This window comes from Zootoca vivipara, chromosome 17, assembly GCF_963506605.1.
Source record: "Zootoca vivipara chromosome 17, rZooViv1.1, whole genome shotgun sequence".
NCBI lineage: Eukaryota > Metazoa > Chordata > Lepidosauria > Squamata > Lacertidae > Zootoca > Zootoca vivipara.
In genome coordinates this window covers 38,384,963-38,412,943 of record NC_083292.1, presented here as the reverse complement: position 1 = coordinate 38,412,943, position 27,981 = coordinate 38,384,963, and the positions used below count along the sequence as shown (strand labels likewise).

The following is a 27,981-nucleotide window of genomic DNA, read 5'->3' as shown; positions in this document are numbered from 1 at the left end:
AAGATGGAGAAGTCAGCCCTTCTTGTTTTTACTATTTTATCCTCACGACAACCCTGTGGGGTATGTTAGGCCAAGAGAGGAAGAGAGTAGCTGTCCCAAGGTCACTCAGGGAGCTTCATAGCTGAGTGTATAGTCAGAGTTAGGCCGTCTCCATTGAACTCTAACCACTATACCACACTGGCTCTCATGGGGCAGGCCAAAATCCTTCACCTACGTAAGCAATGGAAATCCTATCCTCAGCCCCTACACAGCCAGCCCTGAGAGGTGCCTCCATCATTTTAGCCTGTTTCTTCCTGAGGACTAGAAACTTGGTTTGTGTTGTGGCTTTGAAGTGTTCTTCTAAGTGCGCTGGATTCTCCACATACCAAACCAGGGATTTTAGAACACACACCTTTCAACACACTCCTCTGATTTTTCCTTTCTGTTAAATATTAACGTGTTGGTTCCCACTGAAGGCATTTCCCATGTTCGTACCTGGAAAAAGAGAATCCCTGTGGTGTAGCAAATCACGTGTCATACTGGGAAGATCCGAGTTCAAATCCCACAGACTCAGCCATGAAACTCTCACGGGGATCCTGCCCGGCCTCTTTCTCACAGCTCAGCCTACCTCATGGGGTTGGCTTTGAGAAAGGTTATCTCTGTTATGCATTAAGTTTAACTGCAGTACTCATTCTGGCCACCGTGGCTGCAGTTCATGCAAATGAAGGATTGAGAGTGCTGTTCATGGATTGGGTAGCCAGGGGGAGTTTGTTACTGTTGCAAGTTACTGAGTACTATATAAGCCAGTCGGCTAAGCTACTGTTCAGTCCAGGACTCAGAGCTGAAATAAAGAGCTGGTTGTTTTAAGAGCTGTGTCTTCATCCATCTTTCCCATAACTCAACACTGGCGATGAGGATGGGATGGATGCAACAAGCCACAGCCAGAGCTAAATCACTGGGCTGAATACCTAAGAGCTGAATCACTGCTGAGGCTAGCATTCATCCCTTCGCTATCCAGTTGGCATCCACAGAACCATGGCTTTGCTACTGCCTCTACCTCCATATTCTCCAGCAACTGAGTCCTGGCAGTCTTATATGGCCTGTTTTGATTGCTACATTGAGGCAAACACGTTCGTCGACATATCAGACAATTGGAAGAAAGCCCTTTTCCTCAGAAGTTTTTGAAACAGCTTGGACTCTCATTGCACCAATTGCTGCATAGCCCACGCCTTGGGACACACTGACAGAAGCTCAAGGGTCACCACGCACCCACGGTATTAAGGATCGCTGCACGCCATGCATTCCATCACCAGAACCAAGCCGAGGGGGAGACAATCAGCAACTATTTGTCTGCTCTCAGGAAGGCTGCTTACCACTGTCAGTTCAGAGATTTATAATAATAATAATTTATTATTTATACCCTGCCCATCTGGCCGGGTTCCCCCAGCCACAAAATATTAAAATACAGAAATCCATCAAACATTAAAAGCTTCCCCTAAACAGGGCTGCCTTGAGATGCCTTCTAAAGGGTGGGTGCCACTACCAAGAAGGCCCTCTGCCTGGTTCCCGGTAACTTGGCTTCTCATAGCGAGGGAACCGCCGGAAGGTCCTCAGCGCTGGACCTCAGTGTCTGGCAGAACGATGGGGGTGGAGACGCTCCTTCAGGTATACTGGACTGAGGCTGTTTAGGGCTTGAAAGGTCAGCACCAACACATTGAATTGTGCTCAGAAACACTTGCTTGATAGAATCGTGTGTGGTGTATGAGACAAAAAGCTGCAGCCACGGTGGCCAGAATGAGTACTGCAATTAAACTTAATACATACCGGTAACAATCTCTCTGAACACCACTCACAACACCATTTTGTAATAAAACAGCTTCCCCTCAAGTCATATCTCCCTCCTTTAGCAAGCTGAGGTGAGACAGGGCAGCTTAATTCAATTCAATAATACTGGTCCAGGGCCACCAGAATATTCCAGAAGGGTCCTCCTCATCTGTCCTAGTTTCTATACTATTTCCCCCACAGCCCTTGTTTCCTCATTTTTCATTCTCATCTTTGCCTTGCCCGTCTGAGGTAAATCATGCTGCCGGAGGGCAGTTATATTTACTTTTCTCCTGTCACTTTTTATGACAGAACTTAGTTAGCCCTGGTGGCGCTAAAGGAATTACAAACGCCAGTTTCCACCTAAGATGGCGGCCGTCATCAAGGCAGTCTGTGAGGACGTCGGACTGCAGGCCTTGTTGCCTGGCAGACCTCTGTCACGCCAAACAAGTGCAGGGAAACAAATTTGTTTACGATGCCCTCAGGCACTCTGAAATGGCTTCCTGACTAATATCTCCTTGGGCCCATAAAAACCGTCATCCTTTTGGCCTGCGGTTCTCTTTGCCAATTTAGGAGTGTTTGTTGACTCCTGAGGCCCAAATGGGTGCCCTCAGTTTCCATATTTTCACGCACACACCTGGCACCGCTGAGGAAAAAAATGAATTTGATCCTGTTGGCACTGGGGCTTGTTTGGTGTTCTGTTTCTGCTATAGTTCAATTTTTTAAAAGGGAAAAAGGAAACCTCTTTCTTCTTTGTCCAGCCTCTTAACATGCCAAAATGACATTTTGGAGGACAGAGAAGTGACTCTGGGATCCTGGTTTCCCCACCCCCATGTGGCATCTGATGGCAGATATTAGCTGACAGGAGTGCGAGGCCATTGTTGACCGACTTTTGTGAGGGCGGCTTTGGCAGATCTCCAGGCCTGCCTCTTTTTATGCTCTTTCTTTGCTAAATTTACCTCAAACTTATCTCAAATTTCCCTTTTGTAGTAGAAGAGCAGGAGAAAGGACCTAGATTTAATTAGACACCCTCAAACTTGGTGTGTCAGGAGATGAATCTCCCCACCTGCCCATCTTTCCCGGAACATTCTGGGGCATATTTTCCAGAACATTCCAACCCAGAATGAATGAAATTGATTTCTACCAGGCCTGTGGGCTAGTGTAAACCCCAAATGCCACATTCATTATCAGAAAAAATATTATTTTTGATGCTGTGCTTAGGGGCACATGTGCAGAACCCATAAGGGAAAATGAAGGCTAGGTCTGGTGCCAGTCACCATTGCCAGCAGCACCAAAATAATATAATAATAATAATTGCATTATTTATACCCCACCCATCTGGCTGGGCTTCCCGAAAGGTGGTAGAGGCTTTGGGGAAGAGGCCACATCTCAGGCGTGGGGCTGCCCATTACAGAAGGGGCCAAGCATTTCCAAATGCAAGCTGACCCAAGAAAATTGAGATAACATATGTATTCAGGTTTCGATCAGCGAGATGGTGCCGAATCATTTAATAATAGTAGCTTGTTTAGGAAAGATAGGAAGATTACAACTGCCTTTGGTCCTTAGCGGAGAACAAAGCCAGTTCTTTGGGGGAAGGGCGGGCGTCTCTCCGAAATCTCTCTTATTTACAGAGGTAATCAAAAGACGGGGAGCCTGGATTCGGAGGAAGAAAGAACCTGAGATTGCAAGAAATTGGGGTGGGGGGGTTGTCGGTCGCCAAGGTGAGGGGGGAACAGCAGGGCAAATCTCTCCGATAAATTCTCTTCTTGAAATAAAATAAAAATCCTTGCTGTTGGCAAAACTCTGTCTCTGGGAGGCAGGCAGAGCTTAAAAGGCTGTTTAGAGGCACGTGAGGAAGCTTAAGGGCACTCTGGATTCGGTCGCAGGGGGTGGGCCATTATGTTTTCTTCTGCTTGCGGCCTGCAAAGGAAAGACGAGCAATGTGAGGACACTGAACGCTGCCTTATATATCCCGTCAGGCCATTAGGGTCCCATCTAGCTCAGTATTGTCTACACTGACTGGCAGCAGCTGTCTGGAGTTTAGGACAGTGGGTTGGATACGTTGGGAGTTGAAGCTGGGACTTCCGCATGCAGCACAAGTTGGAGCAGACAAAGGGAAGGACTTCTTTGCACAGAGCATAGTTAATCTTTGGAACTCATTCCTGCAAGAGGTAGCGATGCCTACCGATGGGGATGGCTTTAAGATTAGACAAATCCATTGAGGACAGTACGGCTATCAAAGGTGACTAGTAGCCATGACAGTCATGTTCTTCCCCCCATTGCTGGAGGCAGTATGCCTCTGAATAGAGGTTACTGGGAATCACAGGTGGGGAGACCACTGTTGCCCTCTGGCCCTACTTGTGGGCTTCCCAGTGACATCGGGAACAGGATAGCCAGCCATGAGGTCCACCCAACTAAAAATGACCACTCAATTATCCATTCAAGAGTTAGGACAGGCCACTGGGGTCACCGACCAGCGTCACTTACGTAATTCGTTGTTCTTGGTTATTGCGATGGAGGCTCTGGCCCTTGGTCCTTGCTGCGTGAAGTGATAACCAAAGCGGATAATGGAGGGGCAATTTTCCAACATGGCGGCCATCTCCATCTCCACCGAGTCGCCCAGTCGCTGGCGCTATGTGAGGAGAAGGAAGAAAGAGAAATGAGAAGTGTGAAGGAAGCGAGGAGGGGCCCCTCACTACTGTTTTTTATTTTAAAAAGATGGCATTGGGTTTGTGAGGAGACAAGAGGATTTTGCGGGCTGAACTTTGTGAATTCATGCATGTAACTGGAGCATGGTTTGAGGATAACACGAAGTAGCCCCCTTGCTGAAGCAAAGCAAGTCTAAGGCTGCTCATCTCCAGGAGAGAGAGAGAGAAGGCAAGCAGGGCTTTTCCATCGGCGCTGCAGAGAGACCAGCTGCCTTTGCTCACCGATCCGGCTGCAGAGCAGAGGGAGAGTGCAAGGGGCTCTGACCCCAAAACGGAGGCCGGCTAACCTGGTTGTCCACCTTGAGTTCAGTCAATGTGGAGTTCTCCTTCATGGCTTTAATGACTTCCATCATCCCAGCGCTGGTGATGAAGTTAGATTCAATGTTGAGGCTCTGAAGGGTCTTGTTCTCCTTCAGCATCTCGGCCACAGCCTAGGGGCAGAGAAACAGGCAACGTTCAGGAACGCTTGCAAGTACAGTGGTACCTTGGTTCTCAAACTTAATCTGTTCCGGGAGTCCATTCGACTCCCAAAACCGTTCGAAAACCAAGGCACGGCTTCCAATTGGCTGCAGGAGCTTCCTGCACTCAAGGAGAAGCAGAAGCTGCACTGGACGTTCGGTTTCCGAAAAACGTTTGCAAACTGGAACACTTAGGTACTTCCAGGTTTGCGGCGTTCAGGAGCTGATTTGTTCGACAATTAAGCCGTTCAAGAACCAAAGTACCACTGTATCGTCTTCAGCCACTGTCTCCAACTCCCAGCAGCTCCAGCAGCCACAACGGTCACAGAGGATGATGGGAGCTGTAGTCCAGCAATGTCTGGAAGACACCAGAATCCCTATCCATGGTCTACAAAAGACAACAATAACTTCGGGTGATGTTGAACTGCCTCAACATTCTGATGTTTCCACTATCCCTTTGGAACTCACTGCCTCCTGATATCAGGTAAGTGCCTTCGTTGTGGTCTTTTCGGTACCTGCTAAAAATATTTTTTGTTTAGATAAGACTATCTGGATGTGTAGAACACTGACATGTGCTTCCACCCTCTTTTTAGCTTACTGTTGATGTTAATTTGTTTTGAGTGTTTTTAAATAGTTGCTTGCAACCTTTCTTTAACTGATCGTTTGATTATTCCATTCTTTTCGTAACAGTTTTGAGGGTTTGTTTGTTTTTACAATCAAGCGGTATATAAATTTTATTGAATAAAATAAATAAATAAATGCCAGAACAATGGCCAGGCTGGCCATGACTGATGGAAGTTGTAGTTTAGCATCATCTGGAGGGCTGCAGGCTCTCCTATCCCTGCTTAAGCAGGACTAAACCAGGGCTCTGTTTCTGATTCTGTTTTGGTCCTATTCACCCTGTATTTGGTTAACTACAAACCCTACATAAGTTGTCCTAAATTGGGGCTATTCTAGTCTAGAAGGTTCCATGAGCGATCACGGGGAGTCATCCTTCTCCAATTCTGTTCTCCCTCACCAGTTCCCTGTTAGGGTTCAACCCTAGCCAAAGCTCCAGATCGCCTGTTAACGGGCAACAATTTTTCAGAGGAGGAGCAACCTCAAAGCTTACGTGTGCCACTGGGTCATTACTCCGGGTTGCCACCAGGCTGAGCTTCTTGATGACAGTGTTTCTTTTCATGGAGTCGCAGATTTCTATCAGCGTCTGAACGGGAATGTCCTGTTGGAATGAAGAGAGGCCCATCTGCACCACCCAAAATCTCGCTTCAAACCTTACCTGTTCCTGCATTTGGGGGCGAGGGACCACATGACGTTACCCGTCTCCTCCTGAATCTCACATGTCCAAAAGCCGAAAGCACACTTTTTCCCTAACTGGTAGTAGCACAAAAATGATTTATAATATGCTAACAACACTTTCACAGTGTGGTGTGGAAGAGCCGTAGCTCACTGCATTCTGCAGGAGAGTTTCTTCTTCAAATCCCTAAAATATGCAGTCTGCTCCACAGTTGCTTAGAGCAGGGCTTTCACTGTGGCTGTCCTGGTTCTGTGGGACAGCATCACAGTTTGAGACATAGCTGTTGTTTTGTGTTGTTTTTAAAAATATTTTTAGCTGCTTTTAAGGCAAGTTTGTAAATCATCTTGAGGCACATTTAATATTTATTATTTGACCATTCATACCCTGCAACATTTCTCTGATGAAAATAGGGAAATCCCGTTCTCTAATGATAATTTTATTATTTATACCCCACACATCTGAATGGGTTTCCCCAGCCACTCTGGGAAACTTCCAACATATATTAAAACATAATAAAATATGAAACATTAAAAAAAATCTTCCCCATACAGGATTGTCTTCAGACAGCTTGGGGGTCGGATAACTCCATACCCTCCAACATTTCTCCAATGAAAATAGGGACGTCCTAAAGAAAAGCGGGACATTCTGGGATCAAATCAGAAACCGGGATGGCTTCTCTAAATCTGGGACATCCATTTCTTAATCTTTGAAGCACCGGCCCACTCTCACACTGGTCAGACCCCTATCCTCTGACAATCCTTTTAATTGTTCATAACCATGAGGACTGGAACTTTAGCTCACGTTTAGAGGAAAGTGGCAGAGCATCTGCTTTGCATGCAGAAGGTCCCAGGTTCAATCCCCAGGTAGGGCCAGGAAGGAACTCTCTCTGAAACAGAGCTGCTGCCAGTCAGTGTGGACAATATTGAGCTAGATGGACCAAGGATCCAACTCCATATAAAGCAGCCTCCATGCTTGACTGGAAGCAAGGAACAAGCAAGGTGCTTGTTTCTGCCACCAGAGATGCTTTTTTAAAAAAAATCAGCTAGATGTGCTTGAGCCAACGTCTTCACAGCATCTGCTCTTCTGACAAGCGATGGACTCCAAAACAGGGGCTGTTCCATCTGTTGCCTGCTTAAGCACCCAAGTGTGTCCTCCTGGGACTCAGCACTGACCTTAATGTTATTAAGGTTCACTTCCTCAAGTTCCTTGTCGTTGCTCTGGATTTTCGTCAAGGTCTCCTCCACATTTGTGGGGTTTGGAGGCTCATCTGGGACAGGCTTGTACTTATCAGGCTGCACTACGCCTGAGAGAAAAATAAAATAAAGAGAAAGTGTTTCTTGAATAACAGAGGGCAGAACATCAGAACCAAGGGGCAAATGTGGCTCTCCAGTCTTCCCTTTCCAGCTCTCAAGACCCTTCCCAGGCCACGCCCCTTCTCTTGAAGCCTGTTCTCATTGATGAGTGTTTTGCTTAGTCTTCCTAGGATTGGGACCCTAGCCCCCAAGCAAGTCCACTTGAGTTTGACAGTTGCTTCTGGTTTCCTGGGCAACAGTCTCTCCTAACTTCTTGGTCATTTGCCACCCTCTGTAAGATGCAGACCAAGGAATCACTCACTGTTTATGCCTTCCGTGTTTGTGATATTGCCGCTGCAGATGGCATCATAATACTGCTTGTTGCTCATGAGGGTGTACATGCCCAGGATAGCTGCAAGGAAGCAGAGAAGGAAATAGCCAGGTTTGTATTTTTTTAAAAAAAACAAGAACACACCACTATATTCTGATAATTTATTTTGGTTTGCCAACCATGTGCAAGTGACTGTACAGAGCACTGAGGCCTGCCCCTCTTCTGATCACTAGGCCTAGCTCTCCCTGTATCAATGCACTTTAAATTCCCCGCACATAGAAGTGTAGCATGTCGTGGGGATAGTTTAGCTAGAATCCTTGACACACTAGTATTCTACATGTGGGCTTGTTGTTATCCAGACAACCACATGAAGCAGTGGATAGGATAGAGAGTGGCACATAAATGGCACCTTTCAAAATGAGAGTATGACAAAATCCATAAATAATCAGATAGTTAAAAACACCAGTCTGTGGTTGTAAATGCAGAAACGCTCCCTATGCACCTTTTTTTTTTAAGCTAGTCTGTCAGGGCACTGACAGTTCCAGATTTGCAGGGGGCCTTGGACAAGATGTATCCTGTGGGCTCCCCTCCCTCAGTGAGTCCACCCACCCACTGCCATCACTGCCATCTGTTCCTGCTCCTTTGCCTCAATGTTGCTGCCACCGGCTTGCTTGCCAGTGAGTGACTCCGCCTCCTTCTTGCCACTACTGTTTACATACTTGAGCAGGTTGTAACAGTGGAGAGGAGACAGCAGCCAGAGGGGGCCCTTGTCAGTGGGACCCGCTGCCTTGGTTTGGGACCCCAGCAGGTGCCTGAGCAGCCCAACCTGTGCTGCCGGCCCTGTGCCTGGAAGAAGGAGGTTTCTCCATGCATTTCCCTTTTTCTGTAGGCACCGGCATTTCAAAAATCCTTTGTGGAAATCCATTATTTACAGGGACAGGAGCGACCTGCTTTGTCAGGATAGCAGCATAGCTGGTGGGGACATTTCTGCTCCGGTCCATCCATGCCGCGTCCAGCTCCGATTCCCAAAGCTCAGCAGCAAGCAGAGAGTAGGGCTGGCTTAGCGCCACGCAGAGGCTAAAATCGGACACTTCGGGTGCTCTCGACCTATCGGCTTACGCCTGACAGGGAGCCATGGGGGCAATAAAAATACGTGAGGCTTTGACAAGGAGGTGACATCAAGGGACTTTCCCGTCTGGTGGTCACCGGCCAGCATGGGAGACCCATCTGCTTTTTATGCAATACAGGTTGTTACAATTGTCCTGCAGGTTGTTACAATTGCCTGCAACAGAGTCCTATTCTAGAAATGGGGATGTCAGAGAAATTCCAATCGATATAAAAATGGGAGCAGGAGTTTACGATGTCCACTTATTCATCCCATGTCCATAACGGAAATCAATCCAGCAAATAGGGTTAGTGTTTGCTGTTGTCATTGCTTTCCATCCACTAATGATGTGCAACTGACTGTCTTTCTTCTTCACAGACGTTGTATTTCCTTTGCATTACTTTGTATTTGTATTTCTTTTGCATTAAGAAGAGCCTGCCAGATCAGGCCAAAGAGAACCCATCTTGTTCTCACAAACACATGCCCACAAGCAGGATCTGAGCACAAGAGCCTTCTTTCCTCCTAAGGTTTCCAGCAACTGGTACTGTATTCAGAAGCATTGCTGCCTCCAACTGAGGAGGTAGAACATAGCCATCATGGCTAGTAGCCACTGATAGTCTCCTCATAGCTGTCAACTTTTGGATTTGAAAATAAAGGATCAGCAGCCTCACCTGTCCCAGGGACAGTCTACGGTATATCTAACAATCCAGGATAGCAGCGGGAAACGGCACTGGAATAAGGGAATTTCCAGCAAAAAAAGGGAGGGTTGACAGCTATGAGTCTCCTCCTCCTCCAGGGATTCCTCTAATCCTCTTTTAAAGCCATCTAGGTTGGTGGCCATCACTGCCCCCTGTGGGAGGGAGTTCTACCATTTAGCTATGTGCTGCATGAAAATGGACAATGCAAGAAGCGTTCATTCTGGCTAAAAACATTCTGGTTTAGACAAGCCTACCCAGAAGTTTTAAGGTAGGGTGATGCACATAGAGACCTATAAGCTCAGCTAACTAGCCAGGCTAGAGGCCTTGTGCCTTATGCTAGGAGCAGCTTTACTCCCAAGGTTGTAAGCAGTGGTGGAGCTTCATGCTCTGGCACGGGGGGGGGGGGGGGCAGAGAGCAGGCGGGACAGGGCTGGTTTGCGTCCCGGGGGCATGGCACAGAGCAGCGGACACAGAGCGGCGGACACAGAGCAGCGGACTGCTCCAGATATCTACCGTAAGTCAGTGGCTTGAGAAGGGGTTAAAAGGAAATCCATGCACAGCCCCAAGCTGAGGGTTGTAGCCAGCTAAGTACTACATGGAATAGACCTGTTGGAAATAACAGGCCTAAGTGAGTCACATTCATTAATGCCAGTGGGTCTACTCCAACATTGGCTACAACCCCAAGGACCTAACTGGACAGTGTACTGGGTGCATTTGTACTTCTGCGCTTCTTTTTGAGCAGATGGTAAGTATTTATTAACCGCCCTTCATTGACAATTTGATAATAAATGCCAAGAGGTTTCTGAGAAGATGAGATTCCTTTCCCCCTATTTGGAGCAAACTTCCACTGGGATCAGATACTGTTGTCTGTGCCCCCAACATGGAGCAGCTCTCTGCCCACCACCCTCCGGCTGGAAATACGCTTTTTACCTGCAATGTCGCACATCTCCGCATCGGTGGCATTTGCTAAAGCTTCTTCCAGTTCTGGTTCCAGTGTGATCTGCTCTTCTTTGGGGATTTCCCTCTTGGGGTTCTTCGGAATAAAGGGTTTTCCTGGTGTTTGGGGTTAGTGGGGGAAATGAACTAAATTAAAAGTGGCACAGCAAAAGGTCATACGATGCAGTTCATTCAAGCAATTCCCCCCCTAGATTCTCCAAAACTTTCCCTGTTCTGAAATACAGTCAGATTTGGTGAAATGGCCCCAAGCCGAGCTCAAGGTTTTTGTAATTAATTAGCAAGGCCCTTAAACAACTTGGGTTCTAGATACCTCAAGGACTGTCTGATTCCCTTATATCCCTGCTTGATTTCTGAGATTTTGGGGTGAGTCACTGTTAGTGCCCTCCACCCCATGGCTCGAATCCACAATTCAAATCCCTCAGGAGCCATGTATTTAGTATGGTGGCCTCCTTCCTGTTGGACTCCCTGCAGGCTGAGATTAGGCAAACCCCTTCCTACTGAACTTCAGCACCTTGACAAATACCTTTCTATTTCAGTAAGTATTTTAAGGAAACATTCTGTTTTTATTACATTAACATTAATTGACTTTGTTTGTTGTATGTATCCATCTGTGACTGGATTAAAGACTTTCTGAAGGATCAGACACAGTGAGGATTGGGCTTCTTACATCTACCTCAGCACTGGCACCCCACAGAGATGAGACCTGTACTCGCTGTATACATATGACTGCATTTCATCTGATCCATCTACTGCAATTATTAAGTTTGCAGATGATACTACCATAATGGGTCTAATCACAGGTGGAGATGAATCAGCGTACAGGGGAGAGGTTCAAAAAGTATCTACATGGTGCCTAGAGAATAACTTGCACCTAAATATTAGCAAGACAAAGGAGATGGTGTTGGACTTTCGGAGGAAAAGAGGGGAACTAGCCCCGTTGTATATCGGGGTGTGTGTGTGTGTGTGTGGAGAGAGTCTCTTCCTTTAAATTCCTGGGAGTTTACCTTAGTGAAGACCTCACTTGGAAAAACAATATAACTCAGGTGGTTAGGAAGGCCCAACAGAGACTTCATTTCCTCAGGGTCTTGTGAAAGAACAATGTTAAACAACAATTGATGACCTCCTTCTCATACAGTATGTCCTCTCATATTGTATCACAGTGTAGTACGTTGGCTTGACAGCCACAGACAGAAAGTCTTTACAGAGGGTGGCGAACACAGCACATGATACCATGGGCTGTCCCCTGAGCCCGCTAGATGACATCGCAAGGGATCGATGCCTTAGGAGAGCGAGAAAAATTCTCAGGGATGATTCACATCCTGGCCAGCTCCTCTTTAATCTTCTACCCTCGGGTAGGAGATATAGAAGTATGATCAGTCATACCAACAGGCTAAAAAACAGTTTCTATCTGTGGGCTGTTAGGCTGCTTAACGGAAAATAATATAGTGCAACTGACTTTCGGGGTTGGTGTATTATGCGACAAGCACACAGAGTGCAATGAGATTGAGTGTTTGGGGGGGGGAGGCTCTGTTAATTTCATTGTACCCAGGTTGTACATTGACAATAAACGTATTATTATTATTATTATTATTATTATTATTATTATTATTATTATTATTATTATTATTTACAGGCACCCCTTTGAGACTTCTGTGATTAAGCAGTAGCAGGTTTTTCCAAATGAGTCCAACATTTGAAGATACTTTTTTTCCCAGTCTGGAAAAAGGGAGGGGGCCCCTTTATTCTCTTGCCTGGAAAGACTTTCCCCAAGGATGTGTGTAATAATAACGATAATAATTTTTATGCACATTTCCCCTAACATATACTTTTTTTTTTTTTGCTTAACGTTCTTTATAGCTAGAGAAGTGCATTGCAAAATTTGGAGAAGTGTACTATTCAAAGGGTAGCTGCGTTCTCGTTCTTGTATTCAAAGGGTAGCTGCATTCTTATTCTTTGGGGTATGTGAATTAGTCAGGTCCAGATACCTGCATTGCAGGGGGTTGGACTAGATGTCCCTCACGGTCCCTTCCAGGTCTACAATTCTATGATTCTATGTTAAACTGCGAGCCAAACTGAATTTCTCTTCCACCCTTCATTTCTGCCTGAGTTCCCATTCAGTGTGGGTTGCCCAGCTGAAAAAAAAACTGGAACAGTGATTCTGTTACATCACTTTACAGGGGAGTGACTAAATTATAACATCCCAGAGAGGCAGCAGGATTGCTGATTCTTAGCAGATGCCCAGAGCAGTAACTCATCCAGAATTTCAATGTGGAGGATTCAGGGCCCTCAAATTATTCCAGTTATTATTTCCCATGGCACACTAGCAGTTCTCTCTACACTATCTGACACGATCAGGTCTAGAAACTTGCACTGTTTGTTTTGTTGCTGGCTGGTTGTTGTTTTTTAAATCCAACATTAAAGTAGCTGGGATTCCAAAGCGGCCACACCAGACAGTTCCATTTCATGTGGCCCAGATCTAACCCTTCTCCATGCCCCCAAAACACGGTGATTTAGTTACAGAGAGGAAGCAAGGGATTTCTTAATCACAGCCAGATGTTTAATTGCTCAGTACTAAAAGTAGCAACAGAAGAAGAGGTGCCATCTGTTTAAATTGTTAGAATATAAACACCAAGCCACTACGAGCGGCATTGCACTAATTTATTTTGCAAGATTAAGAGAACGGGGGTGGGGGAGGGATTAAGAATATGAGAAATGTAATTATGGTGAAAACAGTTTTTCCAAGTATAAAAATAGCAGCAGTAATTAAATAAGGGTGGGGAGAGATGCCAATGCCTCAGATTGGAGCAAAACGACAGTGTGATGACTTGACGCTCAGGTTAGACATGTATCACAATTACTAATTGCATTTCTTTTCTATTTTGTGTTGGTTTTCTAATGTTAAGAACATGAACCAAAATAAGAGAGGGAGGAAAGAAGACACGGACAAGGTTTCCTTTCGGAAAAGCTCTTGACACCGTGAACTTTCAGGAAATCTTTTTTAAGGCCCCAATGAGACTGGGAAAAGGGAGAATCAAAGCTGCCCTTTAGAAACGTCCCGGCTCCAGGATATTTTCTTCGTTCCAGCATGGAGAGAAGTAAATTAGCGTGGGAACCACAAAGTGAGAGGAGGCGCGAATAGGGTAAACCTGAGATGCCTTCACACACACACACCCCAACCATCTTCCAATCTGCTGGCAGAGTCCACCTGTTGCTCCTTATCACCGGCACTCGGAATCTGACTGCAGCTGCCTCTCTACGGGATTGGCCAATGCACCGGCAAGATTCAGCACAAACGCCATTGGTTATGCTGCAAGATATCTGGAAAGGGTAGTGCTGCTGCTTTTGACATGCAAGGGATGTCAGAAGGCAACAGTTTCTATTCCAAACTGCATTAGTCATAATCGGTGCTGTTTGCGGTTCAGTTTCTTCCAAACACTACATTATTCATCACACCATGACAACTATTTAGAATCACAGAACTGTAAAGTTGGAAGGGACTCCAAGGGTCATCTAGTCCAACTCCCTGCAATGCACAAATCACAGCTAAAGGATCCATGACAGAGGGGCATCTGGCCTGTGTTTTAAAATCTAGAACAAAGGAGAGTCCACCACCTTCCGAGGAAGTCCGTTCCACTCTCGAACAGCTCTTACTGTCAGAAAGCTCTTCTTAATGTTCAATCGGAATCTCCTTTCTTGTCATTTGAATTCATTGGTTCGGGTCCTCTGCTCCAGAGCAGCAGAAAACAAGCTTGTTCCATCTCCCATGTGACAGCTCTTCAGGCTAAACGTACAGCTGGATTGGGCACTCGAAATGGGTGGGAGACACATTACTCCTGCTGTAATGGGTTCTGATGTACTAGTTGAAGGCCAAATGGATCATGAATTTAAATCCCTGATCAGTCTTGTTGTTCACTGGAGAAGCTGGCTACAGTCTCTCAGATTGGCATGCCTCACAGAGTTTTTGCATGGCGACATAGAGCCCCTTGGAGAAAGGGCTGAGTACAAATGCCACAGGGAGGAATTCAACAAGCAAAGAGATTTCCTTGTCACTCTGCCTCCATGTACCAGTGGCTAGATGGTTGGATTTCTGCCTGTTGTACTGCTCTTAAAGGCAGAGGAGCCTGCCTGGAGTATAGGGGTGGAACATTTGCCCTCTGCCTATCTTCAGTTGAATACCAGCTAACCAGTGATCAGTTTCTAAAATGTCATTTTAGGGATGTGTTTTCTGATGCAGAATATAAAGTTTCTGCATGTTTTGAGGTCAAAGGTGGAATGAAATATATTTTAAAATGTTACCAAATAAGATGTGAGATATATGTACTTTGGCTTTTAAAAAAGAATTTTTGGCAAGCAGAACCACTGGACAGCTCAAATTTATGCTCTCACAAGCTGTTTATAAAACTTTGGTTCCTCTGGTTGGTGTCACACAGAGAGAACCTCTGCGAGTGAATGACAACCACCTTTGCCTGATCTGAGCAAAGCCACTGGACAGCTCAGATCTAAGGTCTCTCAGGGAAATCTCTTTGCAATACCTCAGCTCTCAGGGTCACATGCAAAATCTGAAAATGGAAGAACATCATAAAGAAGAATATGACAAACGCCCTTAATGTACGGCAGCAGGATGCCCTGAAAGTGCTTTCAGCATACATGAAGGAAGCAACTCGGAATGAAGGCAAGTTCTTAAAATTAATGTCCTCCTTTTCACGCCTTTCATTGTGGGGTCAAGTAGCTGCAGTTGAAGGTCAAGGATGAAGAACATGCAGCTGCAAGTGCGCCATCGTCTACTCAGAAGGAAGTCCCAATTCACTTTGGAGCCGACATGCACGAAAGAGGGCTACAAATTTTTTCCCAGGTGTGTTGATGGATGGTTTGAAGAGATGCCACGAGCCTTTACCAGGAGTACTTAGGAACCTTTTGTGGGTCAGGACATCTGAGCTACACACCGGGCTATTTTGAATCCTCAGCGTGCTCCCGGCCGAGCTAAATATAACTTTTCCTCTCAATCCCATCTCAATTCTGGGACAGCACGCACAGTAGGATTCTGGCAACACTCAGGAGTAGCTTTTGCCCAGCGCCAAGCTGGGACAGAGCTGGTCTCGGAGACCTATGGGGTGTGCGTTATTGTCTCTCTGCACATGCCTCCAGCACCTCTTGGCCCCAATCAAAATGGCAGCCATGGATTTGGAACCACCAATAAAACTGATGCTAGAACCCAGGGTTTTTTAAAAAGGATATTGCAAATGGCAAATTCCAAAATCCATATCAGGCAATTGCTTTCTTAGGCCAATCAAAGTGTCACAAAGGAGTGTGCAAGCTTTCGAGACCAGAACAGTTCAGAGATGGCACCCCAAGCATGGTTTGCGCTAACCACAGTTTATAATCAAAGCACAAGCAAACCAAGGTTAACAGCTGCTTGCCTGCTTTTGTTTCCCAACACATCAGAGCTCAGGCTGATACATTTACTCTCATTTTGATGGTGCAGTGGCTTCTGGAGACAGGGATCTAGTAGTCATTCTGCTCTGTCAATTTGAACATCCCATTGAATCATACAGCACACAAACCATGGTTTCTCAGCCTTGCTCACCAGATTATTGCAAAACATGGTTTGCCCATTCAAATGTCACAGCCAAGCATAGTACAGGCCCATGGTTTGCAGACTTGTCAAACCATGGTTTCTGGCGCCAGACGCAAACTATGGTGATGCATAGGACAAGCCTGGCCTGGAAACATACAAACCATGGATTCTGGGGCTTATGGCAAACCATGCTTTCTCAAATTAGTGTCATGCCTAGCTGCTGCTGGCCACAGTTTGATGTGACATTTGAATAGAATGAATTTCTACGTCTTTGTAACAAGAGAAATGCTAGAGAATGAGGGTACTCCGGGGCCTGAAACACAGCAGGCGGAAAATAAAATTTATTTGTCCAAAGGCAGATGTCCAGGCTTCTGCTATTTAAATCAGACCTGGCCAATCCAGATGCTCCATGCGAATCACGAATCACAGAGGGTATAATCTCATGCAGCCCCAGTAGCTCAGTAGTAACTCAATAGTAACCATTATGGTAGTAATGGTTAGAGTGTCAGATTATGAGATCAGGGTTCAAAACTCAGCCATGAGGTTCACTGGATATCACTGCTTCTCAGCCTAACCTACCTCACAGGGTTGTTGTGGGAATAAAATGGGGGAGAACCATATATACCACCTTGGGCTGCTTGGAGGATATAATGCAATAACAAACTAACTAACTAACTGACTGACTGACTGACTTTTACGGTTACCAGCTGACCATGTGTTTTTTTGTTTAAATGGGCTGCTCCTCTGCTTTCAAGAACAGCTCAATCTGCAAAAATCTGTAGGTGGCACTTGGTGCATCACAGTTGCACATCCTGCTGCTGCAGACGGGACAGCCCCAGAAGATAGCTGGAAAGCTTAGCAGTCCATCCACCCAGCCTTGGAATCACAGCATCCAGCTTGGAAATTAGACAAATACCTTTTTTCTCTCCTGTGAAGGGCACCAGGTCTTCCCGCTCCTTTGCTTCCATTGCCTGCTTCTCCAGGTGCTGCATGAGGGCATCCCGATCCAATGGACCTGTCGGGCTCTTCTTCGTCTGGTCTCGTTGCCGGAAACCCGCCGGGAGCATCACGTTCTATGAGGCAGAGCAGAATGGGGGTGAGTGAGTTATACAACAGTGGCAATGTATCGCCCAGTACCGTAAGATAGGGCTTCTGGCTGTATCAGAACAAGGGCTTTCAACCAGGCCATCAAAATTAACTCAACAGGTGAAACTTCAGGCTTTATTATATTTCCCTGTTAGGCATCATCTGTCGAATGTGCCTGCTGGCAAGGGAAAATTGCTTGTGTGCTACTGGGGAGTGACTTGACACGGCTACTACTTTTAAACTTTCTGTGCTCTTGTTCATCACCACAAAACTTGCCCTTGGGGTTGTGAGGGGGGGATTTGTAGGGGGGGCAGAAACAATTCCCGGGAAAATAGCAACCTAAAGTTCCTTCCACACCTACTGCCTAGATGTGAGACTATTTCCTAATCTGAACGTAGATTATGACAATGATAATTGATACTATTCAGTCTCGATACCCATCCCCTCTTGATTCCCAAGCAAATGTTCCTAAGCTGAATGTACATTGCAAAAATAATCCAAATTAGTATTCTCCTAAACTTGATTCCATCCTGCAACTAGGGTCTGCTGGTTTCTCTTTAAGGTTTCCAGACTCAAAGGAGAGCAGGGCAATTAAAGGCACAGGTCTGGCAACCCTACCTGCTACCTTACCCCTTCAATGTTAGAGTTATAGGCTCAATGGCAGGGCAGAGAGATGGGGAAGAAGAAGCCTCCCCAAAAAATCAGCATGGCTAATCTTTTGCAAGATACTTCACAATTGCATATTTAAAATGGGTGCATTTGAGGACCTTTTAAAAATGCTATAATAAAAATAAAAGTTATCACCAAGACTTAAAAGATGAAACTTTAAGCAAACTCATTCTCTGAGGGTTGATCTTTATCATCCATGCACAGGGATCAGCAGGCTTGGGAGAGCTTCAAAATTTGAAGAAATGCTATGTATCTCTCTTTAGGGGGGGGGGCCTGAAGGAATCCCCCTCCTGAAAACAGTCCAGAGAGTTGGGCATGTACAGTGGCCGCACATTGCCTCTGATGTCAGAGCACAAAAGTGGAAAGTGGAGGATGTGAGGAATGGAGTGCCCTGGAAAGGGATGGCAGGATCTGTCAATTTTGGTCCTTTCAGTTTCACATCCCCCCCCCCAATCTTAGATTCAGTTATCCAGATTTTGCAGCAATTTATAATTTAAAAAAATCCTCATGAAAATTCATCAGAATTTTGTGCGAATTTCTCATAACAAACACATTTTTATAAGCTGTTTTTAATACCATACATTTGTTGCAGTCTCACTTGTTGCCCCTAAGGAAAATTAAGTTCCAACATCTTCACATTCAAGAGGGCTGTGAATTTTAACCCAAGAAATTCGTTAATAAAAATTATAAAAGAAGAAGGTAGCTATTAATGTTTTGATTCGGCACCAGAGAGTTTGCTTCAAAAACCATCTGGATAGGTGAATCTGCTGGTTTTGGTTGCTTTCATTTTATGAATCTTAAGTTCAGTTCTCCGTATTAGCTTAAAATTTCTTTTAAACCCCTTGCAAAAATTCACCAACATTTTAGTGTGAATTTATTTCAGCCTACACATTTTAAAGCATTTTTGCATTGGGTACACACTTTTGTGAAGGGACGCAGGTGGCGCTGTGGGTTTAACCACAGAGTCTAAGGCTTGCTGATCAGAAGGTCGGTGGTTCGAATCCCTGCGACGGGGTGAGCACCTGTTGCTCAGTCCCAGCTCCTGCCAACCTAGCAGTTCGAAACCACGTCAAAGTGCAAGTAGATAAATAGGTACTGCTACAGTGGGAAGGTAAACGGCGTTTCCGTGCACTGCTCTGGTTCGCCAGAAGCGGCTTTGTCATGCTGGCCACATGACCTGGAAGCTGTATGCCGGCTCCCTCGGCCAATAACGCGAGATGAACGCCGCAACCCCAGAGTCGGTCATGACTGGATCTAATGGTCAGGGGTCCCTTTACCTTTTTACACACTTTTGTGAACAAATTTCTGTAACATAATGCATTTTTGTACGTCGGTTTCCCTAATGTATACATTTAGAGGAACATTTTACCTTGTCAAATGCATTTCGTTGCTTACATTACTTAGCTGGAGAACTGCATTGCAAAATTAGGAGAAGTGAAATTTTAAACAATATTTGCAAAAAGTGCAAATTAAGTACAGTGAGTTTGTCTTTTAATTGTGAATGAGACTGAATTTCTCCCCCATCCCTAAAATGTCTAGGCATCATATTTCCATTGCCCTCAAAAACCTAAAATTAAATCTATAATCTTCAAGAATCCCACCTTCTACCCCAAATCGTCACCCCCCTCAATCTCACTTCAGGGTCCATTTCCTGAAGCTCTACGTCAAGTTGAGCCAGCTCCTCCGCAGATAGTTCATTCAAGATCTTATCTTCATCAATGTCTCGATATTTCTCCAGCTCTTTCTGGTATGAAGTCGTCATGGTTGCTGCAGTTTATGCAAAGGTGGTGTCTCTCCTGTGATGTAGAATGAGGAGGATGAAGCTGGATTTAGGGGGGATAGAAAGAAGTCCCCGTGAGTAACTAGGAGGCAGCTCTAAAAGATCCAGTGTAAAATCAGGCACAGGGCAACATGGGACACTGTTGGGGGGGGGAACCAATGGAACTCCTTGCCTCTTGATTTTTCTGACTGGTCAGCTAAGTTGGTTCCTGGGACCTCTTACCGCTATAAATTAGTGGTAGTATTGGGGCTGGCACCTGATTAAAGAAAACATAGTTATTTAACCCTATGAGTGTCAATTGATTACTATTTAATTACTTGATTGAATCAGCCTACACTTCCCTATGAGAAAAGTAGAAAGCAAGGGGAGAATTCTTTCTGTGACTTTGAGATGCGTCATTCTCCATTCACTCTCAAACCAGAAGGGATGCTTCTTTTGAAATGGGGCTTGCAAACTGTCTTTTTAAAATATATAACTGTCTTCTACAATCTGGTTTCTTCCAGATATTTCTGGAGCAGAGGCACTTGGATCTGTTTCAACATAATATGTTCCATGTTTGAGTCCTCCTGACTTTGGGGGGGGGGCACACCAACAAGGCTAAACCCAAATCTTAATTCAACCATGGTGCTTGTGGCTTGAGTTTCTTTGAAGAGCAGGGTCTCCTGGTAAGTTTATATCTTGTTCTTGAAACTCTCAGCACCCAAATTTGGTGTGTGTGTGCTTGTTTAATTCAAATCAGGTCACATTTCAGTCTATGGCCTTAATTGAACGATCCAGACGAATAGATCAATGCAGGCATTTATGGCCACATCAGAGTGTTCAACAAGCAAACAAGCTTAGCCGTTCACCCAAAAGAAAATGACTGGTATTTCGCACTGTACTTTAATTTTCTGTCCTGCCTAAAGGGCAGCGCTCCAATTGCCAGAAGCTTGTGTATTGGCGGGGGGGGGGGAGGTGTTGAATGAGTCCCCCAAAACAGCTGTTTTAAGCCACCCCATTTAGCTGATTGTCAGGACCTGGTTCTCAAAGGCTGAGGGTTTTAAAGCAATGCTGAGGAATCTGGTGTCTTCCAGGTGTTGCTCCCAACTCCCAGCAACCAGCACAGCCAGTGGTCAGGGATGATGGCACTTATAGTCCATCATCATATGGAGGGCCACAGGCTCCCCTTCCTTGGGTTAAAGGTATAAGTCCCCCAAGGGACTGTACCACTCCAGACTGCAAATACAAGATGGAATGGGTGCCCCTGTGCCCTATGTTAAAAGTGCCACACAAAACAAGAAGGAATAACTTTCTGAGGGTAAGAGCTGCTCAGCAGTGGGATGGGCTTCCTTGGAAAGTGGTAGACTCTTCTTCCTTGGAGGTTTGTGAATAGAGGGTCATCTGTCAGGAATTCTTTAGCTGTGATTCCTACATTGCAAAGGGTTGGGCTAGATGACCCACGGGGACCCTTTACGATTCTAAGACTAGGCTGATTCTTTAATGCGGTTGGGATTTTGGGCTTGTGGGGATAGAACATCCTGTTGTGTGCTGTCTGAAGTTGTATCCTCTCTGGAGGGCTGCACCATGCAATGTTTTTAAATATGTAAAATCATTCACATATGTCTGTGCACGCACACTCTGTGTCTCTTAGCTATGCATTTGGACACTTCTCAAGATATCATAACCAAATTTTGTGTGGTGGTTCCTGAGATCAACAGCACGTTTCTGTCTGTTTGGGTACCGTTGGGCGCCATTTTGAATCAAGAGGGTCAAATGAACCTTTCAAAACTACGCTGATTTTTAAATGCAGGTCTCAAAATTGGTTTCCTAGAAATCCTGAGCCACCCCAGGCTACAAACCTGCTATATCAGAATAAATGACAGGTGCAGGAAGGCTCTGAAACCTAATGATGGAGAAATCAGATTGAGCAGTAAAACTGTTTCCAAACTGTCCCATTCCCATACTTACTCTGTCTGCTTATCACTCTCTTACAAGGCAGGTGGGGAGTGCTCCAGGGAAATGCTCTCAGTCTGGCTCTTCCTCTCTTCCTCTCCCTCCTTCATTTCTGGTCTCACTTTCTCTATCACAAAATGGACCCAACCCACCACACAAGGCTGTTGTACAGAACTAAATGAATGCAAAGGAATCACTCTGAAGTCTGATACACATGGTACCTTTTAAATGTTTTTTTGAGCTAGGGTGTGTGTGTGTGTGTGTGTTAATTCTGTGATTCTCTTTTTAACCTTTTAATCTAGTTCAAGGACCCAGTGATGCAATGGGTCAATGTGTCTGGCTGATAACTAAAAGGTTGGTGCTTCGAGCCTACCCAAGGACAGCTGTGGCCAGAATTCATGCACTGCAGGAGTTTCAACACTATAATTCTGTGATTCTATGTTTCCTTCATCTTTTTAAGAACCTAGAAAGTTGCTTTATCCTGAGCCGAATCCCCAGTCCATCCAGCTTGGTATTGTCAACACTGACTGGCAGTGACTCTCTAGGATGCCAAGCAACTTTCTCTCCCAGCCCTACCTGTAGATGGTAGGGATTAAACCTGAGAGCTTCCACATGCAAAGCAGGTGTTCTGACCACTGAGCTGAGGTCCTCCCTTATACCAGATGGACTCCCTGCTTTTTCTTGTACCTTTCAAATAATGCCTTCCTGTTTTCCAACCTACTTCTTTGATTGTCCTTTTTCTCTCTTCCTCTCCTCACTTTCCCCAAAAAGATAAGAAGCTTTCTGAAACAGGAGTCCTGGAATCAAAGAGTTCTTGTGTGCTCTCAGAATTCAACCTCTGTGCAAAAGAGGAGGAGGTCTGTGTGAGCAGCTATAACTCAGCCAGCCCTCTTCTGGGAAGATCTAAACGAAATAGGTTGGTTTGTTTCCCCCAAGATGTCTTAAACTAGGGTCAAACTTCCACTCTCCATTTCCTGTGCACTTTCACAACATGCAGCGGATAGAAACTCAACCACTGTGGGAAAGCTTTACCAGCGGAATTTCTGCCTGTTGTGCAAGTTAGTTGTGTTTCCAGCAAGCGATGTGACAGGCAAAGAAGGGGAGGTGGGCGTCGGCATCCCATTTCTGGAAACAGGTGTGGGGAACCTTTGCCCCCCCCCCCAGATGTTCATAGAATGGTAGAGATGGAAGGGATACCTAAGGATCATCTCTAGCCCAACCACTGCAAAGCAGGAATCTTCTTGGGCTATAACTCCCCTCCTCCTCCCTGGCCCTTGGGAGCACTGGGGCTGATAGGAGTTGTCATTCGGTGAAACACCTGGAGGGGAGCGCCAAATCTTCCCCACACCTGCTGTAACGGTTGCCATGCAGGTGGAGATTCAGCTGGTGAAGCGCCCCACCTGTCAGAGGGATGCGGTAAAAAGAATGTCCTGACAGGCCTCTGGCAGACAGAGGAACCATAGCAGAGAAACAACATATTCCCATATTCTTATCTTGGTCAATCAATTGGTTTGATATCTGCATATTTCCTGCCACCATTTTGGAGGAGATTAAGCTACTACTGTACTTTGTATTGCCAAAAATAAATAAATGTTGGCCATGTCATATTCCCTTTGATTGACAGAAGAAAGATGAAGGAGACTACCTTTTTTCTTTCTCTTTTAAAGCCACACTAGACAATTTTTATCTCCTCCCACTGAGTGGTACTCTAGACATCTATCTTAAAGTCTTATCCTGACAGCGCCACAGAGAACATGTCCATCAAGACTGTTTTGTCTCTGACGGGAGCCAAACAAATGCCGCTGGGAAATCCCTACAGCAGAGCAAACTGAAGACAGGCAAGCGTGCTGCTTCCCACTCCTTGCATCTGGTAAACTGCTCCTGGACATGGGGGTTCTGTTTTGCTCATTGCTTTCAATGCCCAACTACATATGAATTTGCTCCATCTTTCCCAGATTCACCTGAGCCAACATCCCATTGCCACACGCCAGGTTTAGACATAAGAATGTGAGATGGGCCAAGCTGGTTCATCTAATCCAGCCTCTTCCCTCAGCCCACCAGCACAAAGCAGGAAGGAAAGAGCCTTTTCCTTTGTTTGCACTCCAGAATCTGATGCTTTCTGAGGCAGACTGCACCTGAAAGACCCATTCCAGCCATCGGGACTAACAGCCCTCCATAGGCCTCTGAATTTGTCTCACCCTGTTTTTAAAGCTGCTTTAAGCCAGCATCCATCACCTCCACATCTTGTGGCGGTGAGTTCCGCACATCAATTTCACTCAGCCACCCCATATTCTAGTATTATGCAATGCTGGAAGGTGGTGGACTCTCCTTCCTTGGAGGTTTTCAAGCAGAAGTTGGAATGGCCATTTGACAGGAATTCTTTAGTTGTGGCTCCTGCATTTCAGGGGGTTGGACTGGATGACCCTTGGGACCCCTTCCAACTCTACAGTTCTATGATTCACTGAGCTGACATACTCTCGGTTTCCCCTGTCTCCACACTGATCGTGATTTACTAGATCTCTATCCGGATTCTCCTTTAGGGTTTTTTCTTTTCCTCCTCATCTTCCCCTTCTCTAATCTAAAACGTACCCAAGGAAGGAATATTTTACGTTCATAACAAACACAAACACAAACACACCCACACACCCACACACCCACACACCCACAGAGAGAGAGAGAGAGAGAGAGAGAGAAGCCAGTTCTCTTTTGACACCCTCTTGCTCCCGTCTTGGATCTGGAGATCTGCCCTGCCAGGTGGTCTAGCATTGTGTGAGGGTTAATTAACAGGGAGGAGGGGGCTTAGCTGGACTTCTGAGTAGGAAGCAAGGACACAGCGACCTGGAGCCTTCCGGGAAACCTGCCACACCATCTCTGCATTCAGCATGGCGCTAAAGTCTCTACCTTCAGTGCCTGTGAATAGTACCAGGAGCTGGGATTCACAAGTGGGGAGACTTGCTGGTGTTGTGCTCAGGTCCTGCTTACGGGCTTCCTATTTGGGGCATCTGACTGGCCACTGGGGAAACAGGATGCTGGGCTAGACGGGCCCCCATTGTCCTCCCTGTTAATTAACAGCCAGGCTATTTTGATGTCCTAATAGAACCTCCAGGTCCAGAGGCAGTCTATCTAGATCCATAAGTTCATTGGGTGTTTGGCCACTTTAACCATTACACCACCACTGTCCCTCCTACCTGGAGATGCTATTGGGAATTGAACCTGGAAGCTTCTGCAGGCAAAGCAGGTGCCCTGCCACTCAGATGCAACCCTTCCCTTAAGATTCTAGTCCTCATAGTTCTCAATAAAGGGCCAATTTGAAATGAAACCAAGGAGGCTGCCTTATCTGAGTCTGGCCACTGGGGTCTGTCTAGCCTAGTGTTGTTTGTTCTGACCGGCAGCAGCTCCCCAGAGTTTTAGGCAGCCCTAACTGAAGGTGTCGGAAATTGAACCATGGACCTTCTACTTTCAAGGCAAATGCTCCATGCCTGAGCTGCGTCTTTCCTGCGTGATCCCCACCTTTTCTGCAGCCACAACTTGGCCCTTGGCCGCATTTCCCAGGCAGACAACTGAGCTTGCCAAAAGCCCTCCCTCCTTTGCCCAGATCTCTCTCTCTCTCTCTCTCTCTCTCTCTCTCTCTCTCTCTCTCTCTCTCTCTCTCTCTCTCTCTCTCTCTCTCTCTCTCTCTCTCTCTCTCTCTCTCTCTCTCTCTCTCTCTCTCCCTTCTTTGCTTCCAGAACCTTTAAGGCTGTGAGATGCTCAGGGTGGGGCCACTATCTGTACAATTACCTTTTGCTTTTCTTTTCTTTTTTGCTATATCACTCTGCCTGACGCTGCCTCCATCGACGGCATCATAAAAGGGTAATAGCTGTCTGGTTTCAAACCATTTGAGAGACAGTGACTGCATACAATTAAAGCACACACACCCCTCCTCGAAGAATCCCGGGAACTGTAGTTTGCCCCTGAGACGAGCTGCAAGTCTCAGCACCTGCAAACTACATTTCCAAAAATTATTTAAATGCAGCTTGCCTTGCGGAAGGTTCCAGGGTGGCTCAAATCTGTTTTGAGGATTTGTTGCCACTTTTGAGTCTGAATTCAATCACTTTGGGATCTCCTTTGACCCACCTATACCTCCTTCGTCTGGATTAGAGTATCCACCTGTTTCTAATCTCGCTATCAAGGCTTAAAACATTACTTAAGCTCTCCTCCACATTCACGCCATAAATCTGTTTCCTTGCAAGCCCCCCTCCTCTCTTCCAAATCTTCAGTTAGCAAGAGACAACTGCGTTTTGTGATGCCCACACACACCCCTCCCACCAGATATGGGGTGGGGCCTGCTCTGCACTTTTGCAGCAGCAGGAGGTGGTAGAGTCCTTGCAGAGCAGGTTGCGCCACTTCAGGCTGCAGGTGGCGAGTTGAAAGGACCCTGCCTGGAGCCCCTTGAAAGTGAACCAAAATCCTTTCTGAGGGATTTCAGTGACATTCTGCCAACTCCCAGCTTTGTTGTGGTACAGTCTCCTCAGGTTTGAGGGCAAGCCCAGCAAGGGGGGGGGGAACACCCCACCGCAGGCTCTGATCCTTTCTAACTGGTCTCCTAGTGAGCTACTTTCACAGAAATTCATTTTGATTTTACAGCACACAGACATTTGCTGGGGGCGTTGCCTGTGCACATGGCAAAACGGTACAGTCCTCGCTGATCTCATGACAGGATTCCATCGCTTTATCTGTTGCATGTGCCGACTGGGCCTGTTTGTGTCTGGGTGTATAGAAGAACTGTTCATTTATCCTTCGGCAACACTCTCCACCCCACAAGGACTCAGCCCAAACATAGCCGGCGACAGGGAACCTCCCCTGGCTTTGCTTGGCGTACAATTTTCTCGCCACCCGCTTGCTGCCTCTTAAATTCCCACGAAGCCAAGGAGGAATAAAGGGGGAAAAGGGACCCAGACTTACCTCCCAGGCAGGCTGTGTCGGCCTCTGCCTTTTTTCTCCCCCACCCCGAGCGGTGTGAACCTAGCAGGCAGGGCAAACGGGGAGAGAGCGAGAGAGCGGCAAGCCCAGGAACTGTGTGAGATCAGCATTTTATTATTTTAGCTTTCCAGCCGGGCAGGCGGGCGGGGTGAGGAGCGCAAGAGTGAGAGATCACATATACAGACTCCGTTATCAATCACTCCGCAGACCTGCCGAGCGGCCGAGTCAAGACCTCCAGCGGCCACAGCTGAGAAGTGCCAAGCAGAAGGACCAGTTCAATTGGGAAGATGCTGCTGGCGCTTCTGTTTTGTTTCATTTCAAGCCTAGCCAGGCCTCCACTGCAGCCCATGCGCAACCACGAGACTGGACTACTGCAGTGCGCTCTGTGTGGGGCTGCCATTGGAGCTGGTTCAGAAGCTCCAGCTGGGTCAGAATGTGGAGGCCAGACTCACGATGGGCAAATCCAGCTGACAGCATGTGGCACCGCTGTTAAAACATCTGCACCAGCTGCCATCTACTACCTAGCTGCATTCAAGGTCCTCATATTAATTTTTGAAATTCAGTAGTGTCTGCACTGAATGGCAGCGGCTCTCCAGGGTTTCAGGCCAGGGACATTCCCAGGTGTTCCAGCCCATCCCCTAAAAACTAAGCAAGATTCTAGTTCTCATGGTCCTGAACAGAGGACTGAATTGTGTACAAACGCAGGAGTCTGCCTTCCACAGTCAGATCACTGGGGCCCATCCAGCCCACTACTGTCTACACTGACTGGCAGCAGCTCTCCAGCGTTTCAGACAGAGAGCCTGCTGAAATAGTGAACTGGTCGGAGGAAACTCAGGAAGGGTGTCTTGCCTCTGCAAAAGACCCAGATTTCTGATGCAGAAAGGGAGGATGCAAAAGGAACTGCAGCCTTCTATACAACAACTTCTGGTGAAGAATATCCCCAGTGCTTCATGGAGATGTCATGGGCTGAACCTGAGAACTTCTGCATGCAGAGCAAATGTTCTATCCCCTGAGCTAAACCCCTCCCCCTAAAAGCAAAGTAAAATTATCGTCCACATGGTTCTGAATAAAGGGCTGTTTTTAAATAAGAAACCTGGGAAGCTTCTTCATACCTAGCCAGACATTTGGGTCCATCCAGCTCAGTATTGCCTGCACTGAGTGTCAGCAGCTCTCCAAGGTTTTGCACCAAGAGTCTTTCTCGGCCCCACCCAGATGTGCTAGGGATCAGACCTGGGACCTTCCGCATGCCAAGCAAATGCTCGACCACAAGGCACAGCTGTTCTGCAACCAAGGGAAAAAGCACTCTGCTCCTTCACTGGCTCGAATTAACCCAC

The 27,981-nt window shown here is 46.3% G+C and overlaps 1 protein-coding gene across 2 annotated transcripts; it reads right to left on the bottom strand.

The window, feature by feature from the left end:
• Positions 1 to 3,272: 3,272 nt before the first annotated feature.
• On the bottom strand, positions 3,273 to 26,757 carry TMOD4 (tropomodulin 4). Of its 2 annotated transcripts, none has more exons than XM_035098604.2 (10): positions 26,630 to 26,757; positions 19,610 to 19,796; positions 17,135 to 17,291; positions 10,617 to 10,739; positions 7,875 to 7,964; positions 7,433 to 7,563; positions 6,078 to 6,185; positions 4,796 to 4,939; positions 4,288 to 4,432; positions 3,273 to 3,720 (listed from the first exon to the last, which is right to left on the bottom strand). In XM_035098604.2, the coding sequence occupies exons 2-10, from the start codon at positions 19,733 to 19,735 to the stop codon at positions 3,698 to 3,700; spliced, it is 1,047 nt and encodes a 348-aa protein (XP_034954495.1). In that variant the 5' UTR covers positions 19,736 to 19,796; positions 26,630 to 26,757; the 3' UTR covers positions 3,273 to 3,697. The 2 variants fall into 2 exon arrangements, with proteins under 2 accessions (XP_034954495.1, XP_034954497.1); XM_035098606.2 differs by having other exon boundaries at positions 19,610 to 19,769; positions 26,630 to 26,751.
• Between the last annotated feature and the right edge of the window lie 1,224 nt (positions 26,758 to 27,981).

Bases quoted from the DNA above. Each gene is read 5' to 3' on its own strand.
- TMOD4 (XM_035098604.2), bottom strand. From the start codon at position 19,735: ATGACGACTTCATACCAGAAAGAGCTGGAGAAATATCGAGACATTGAT. The intron at 7,965-10,616 runs GTAAAAAGCGTA...GCTTCCTTGCAG, and splicing joins GGAGATGTGCGACATTGCAG to CTATCCTGGGCATGTACACC. The intron at 4,940-6,077 runs GTAAGCTTTGAG...CTCTGCCCCTAG, and splicing joins GTAATGACCCAGTGGCACAC to GCTGTGGCCGAGATGCTGAA.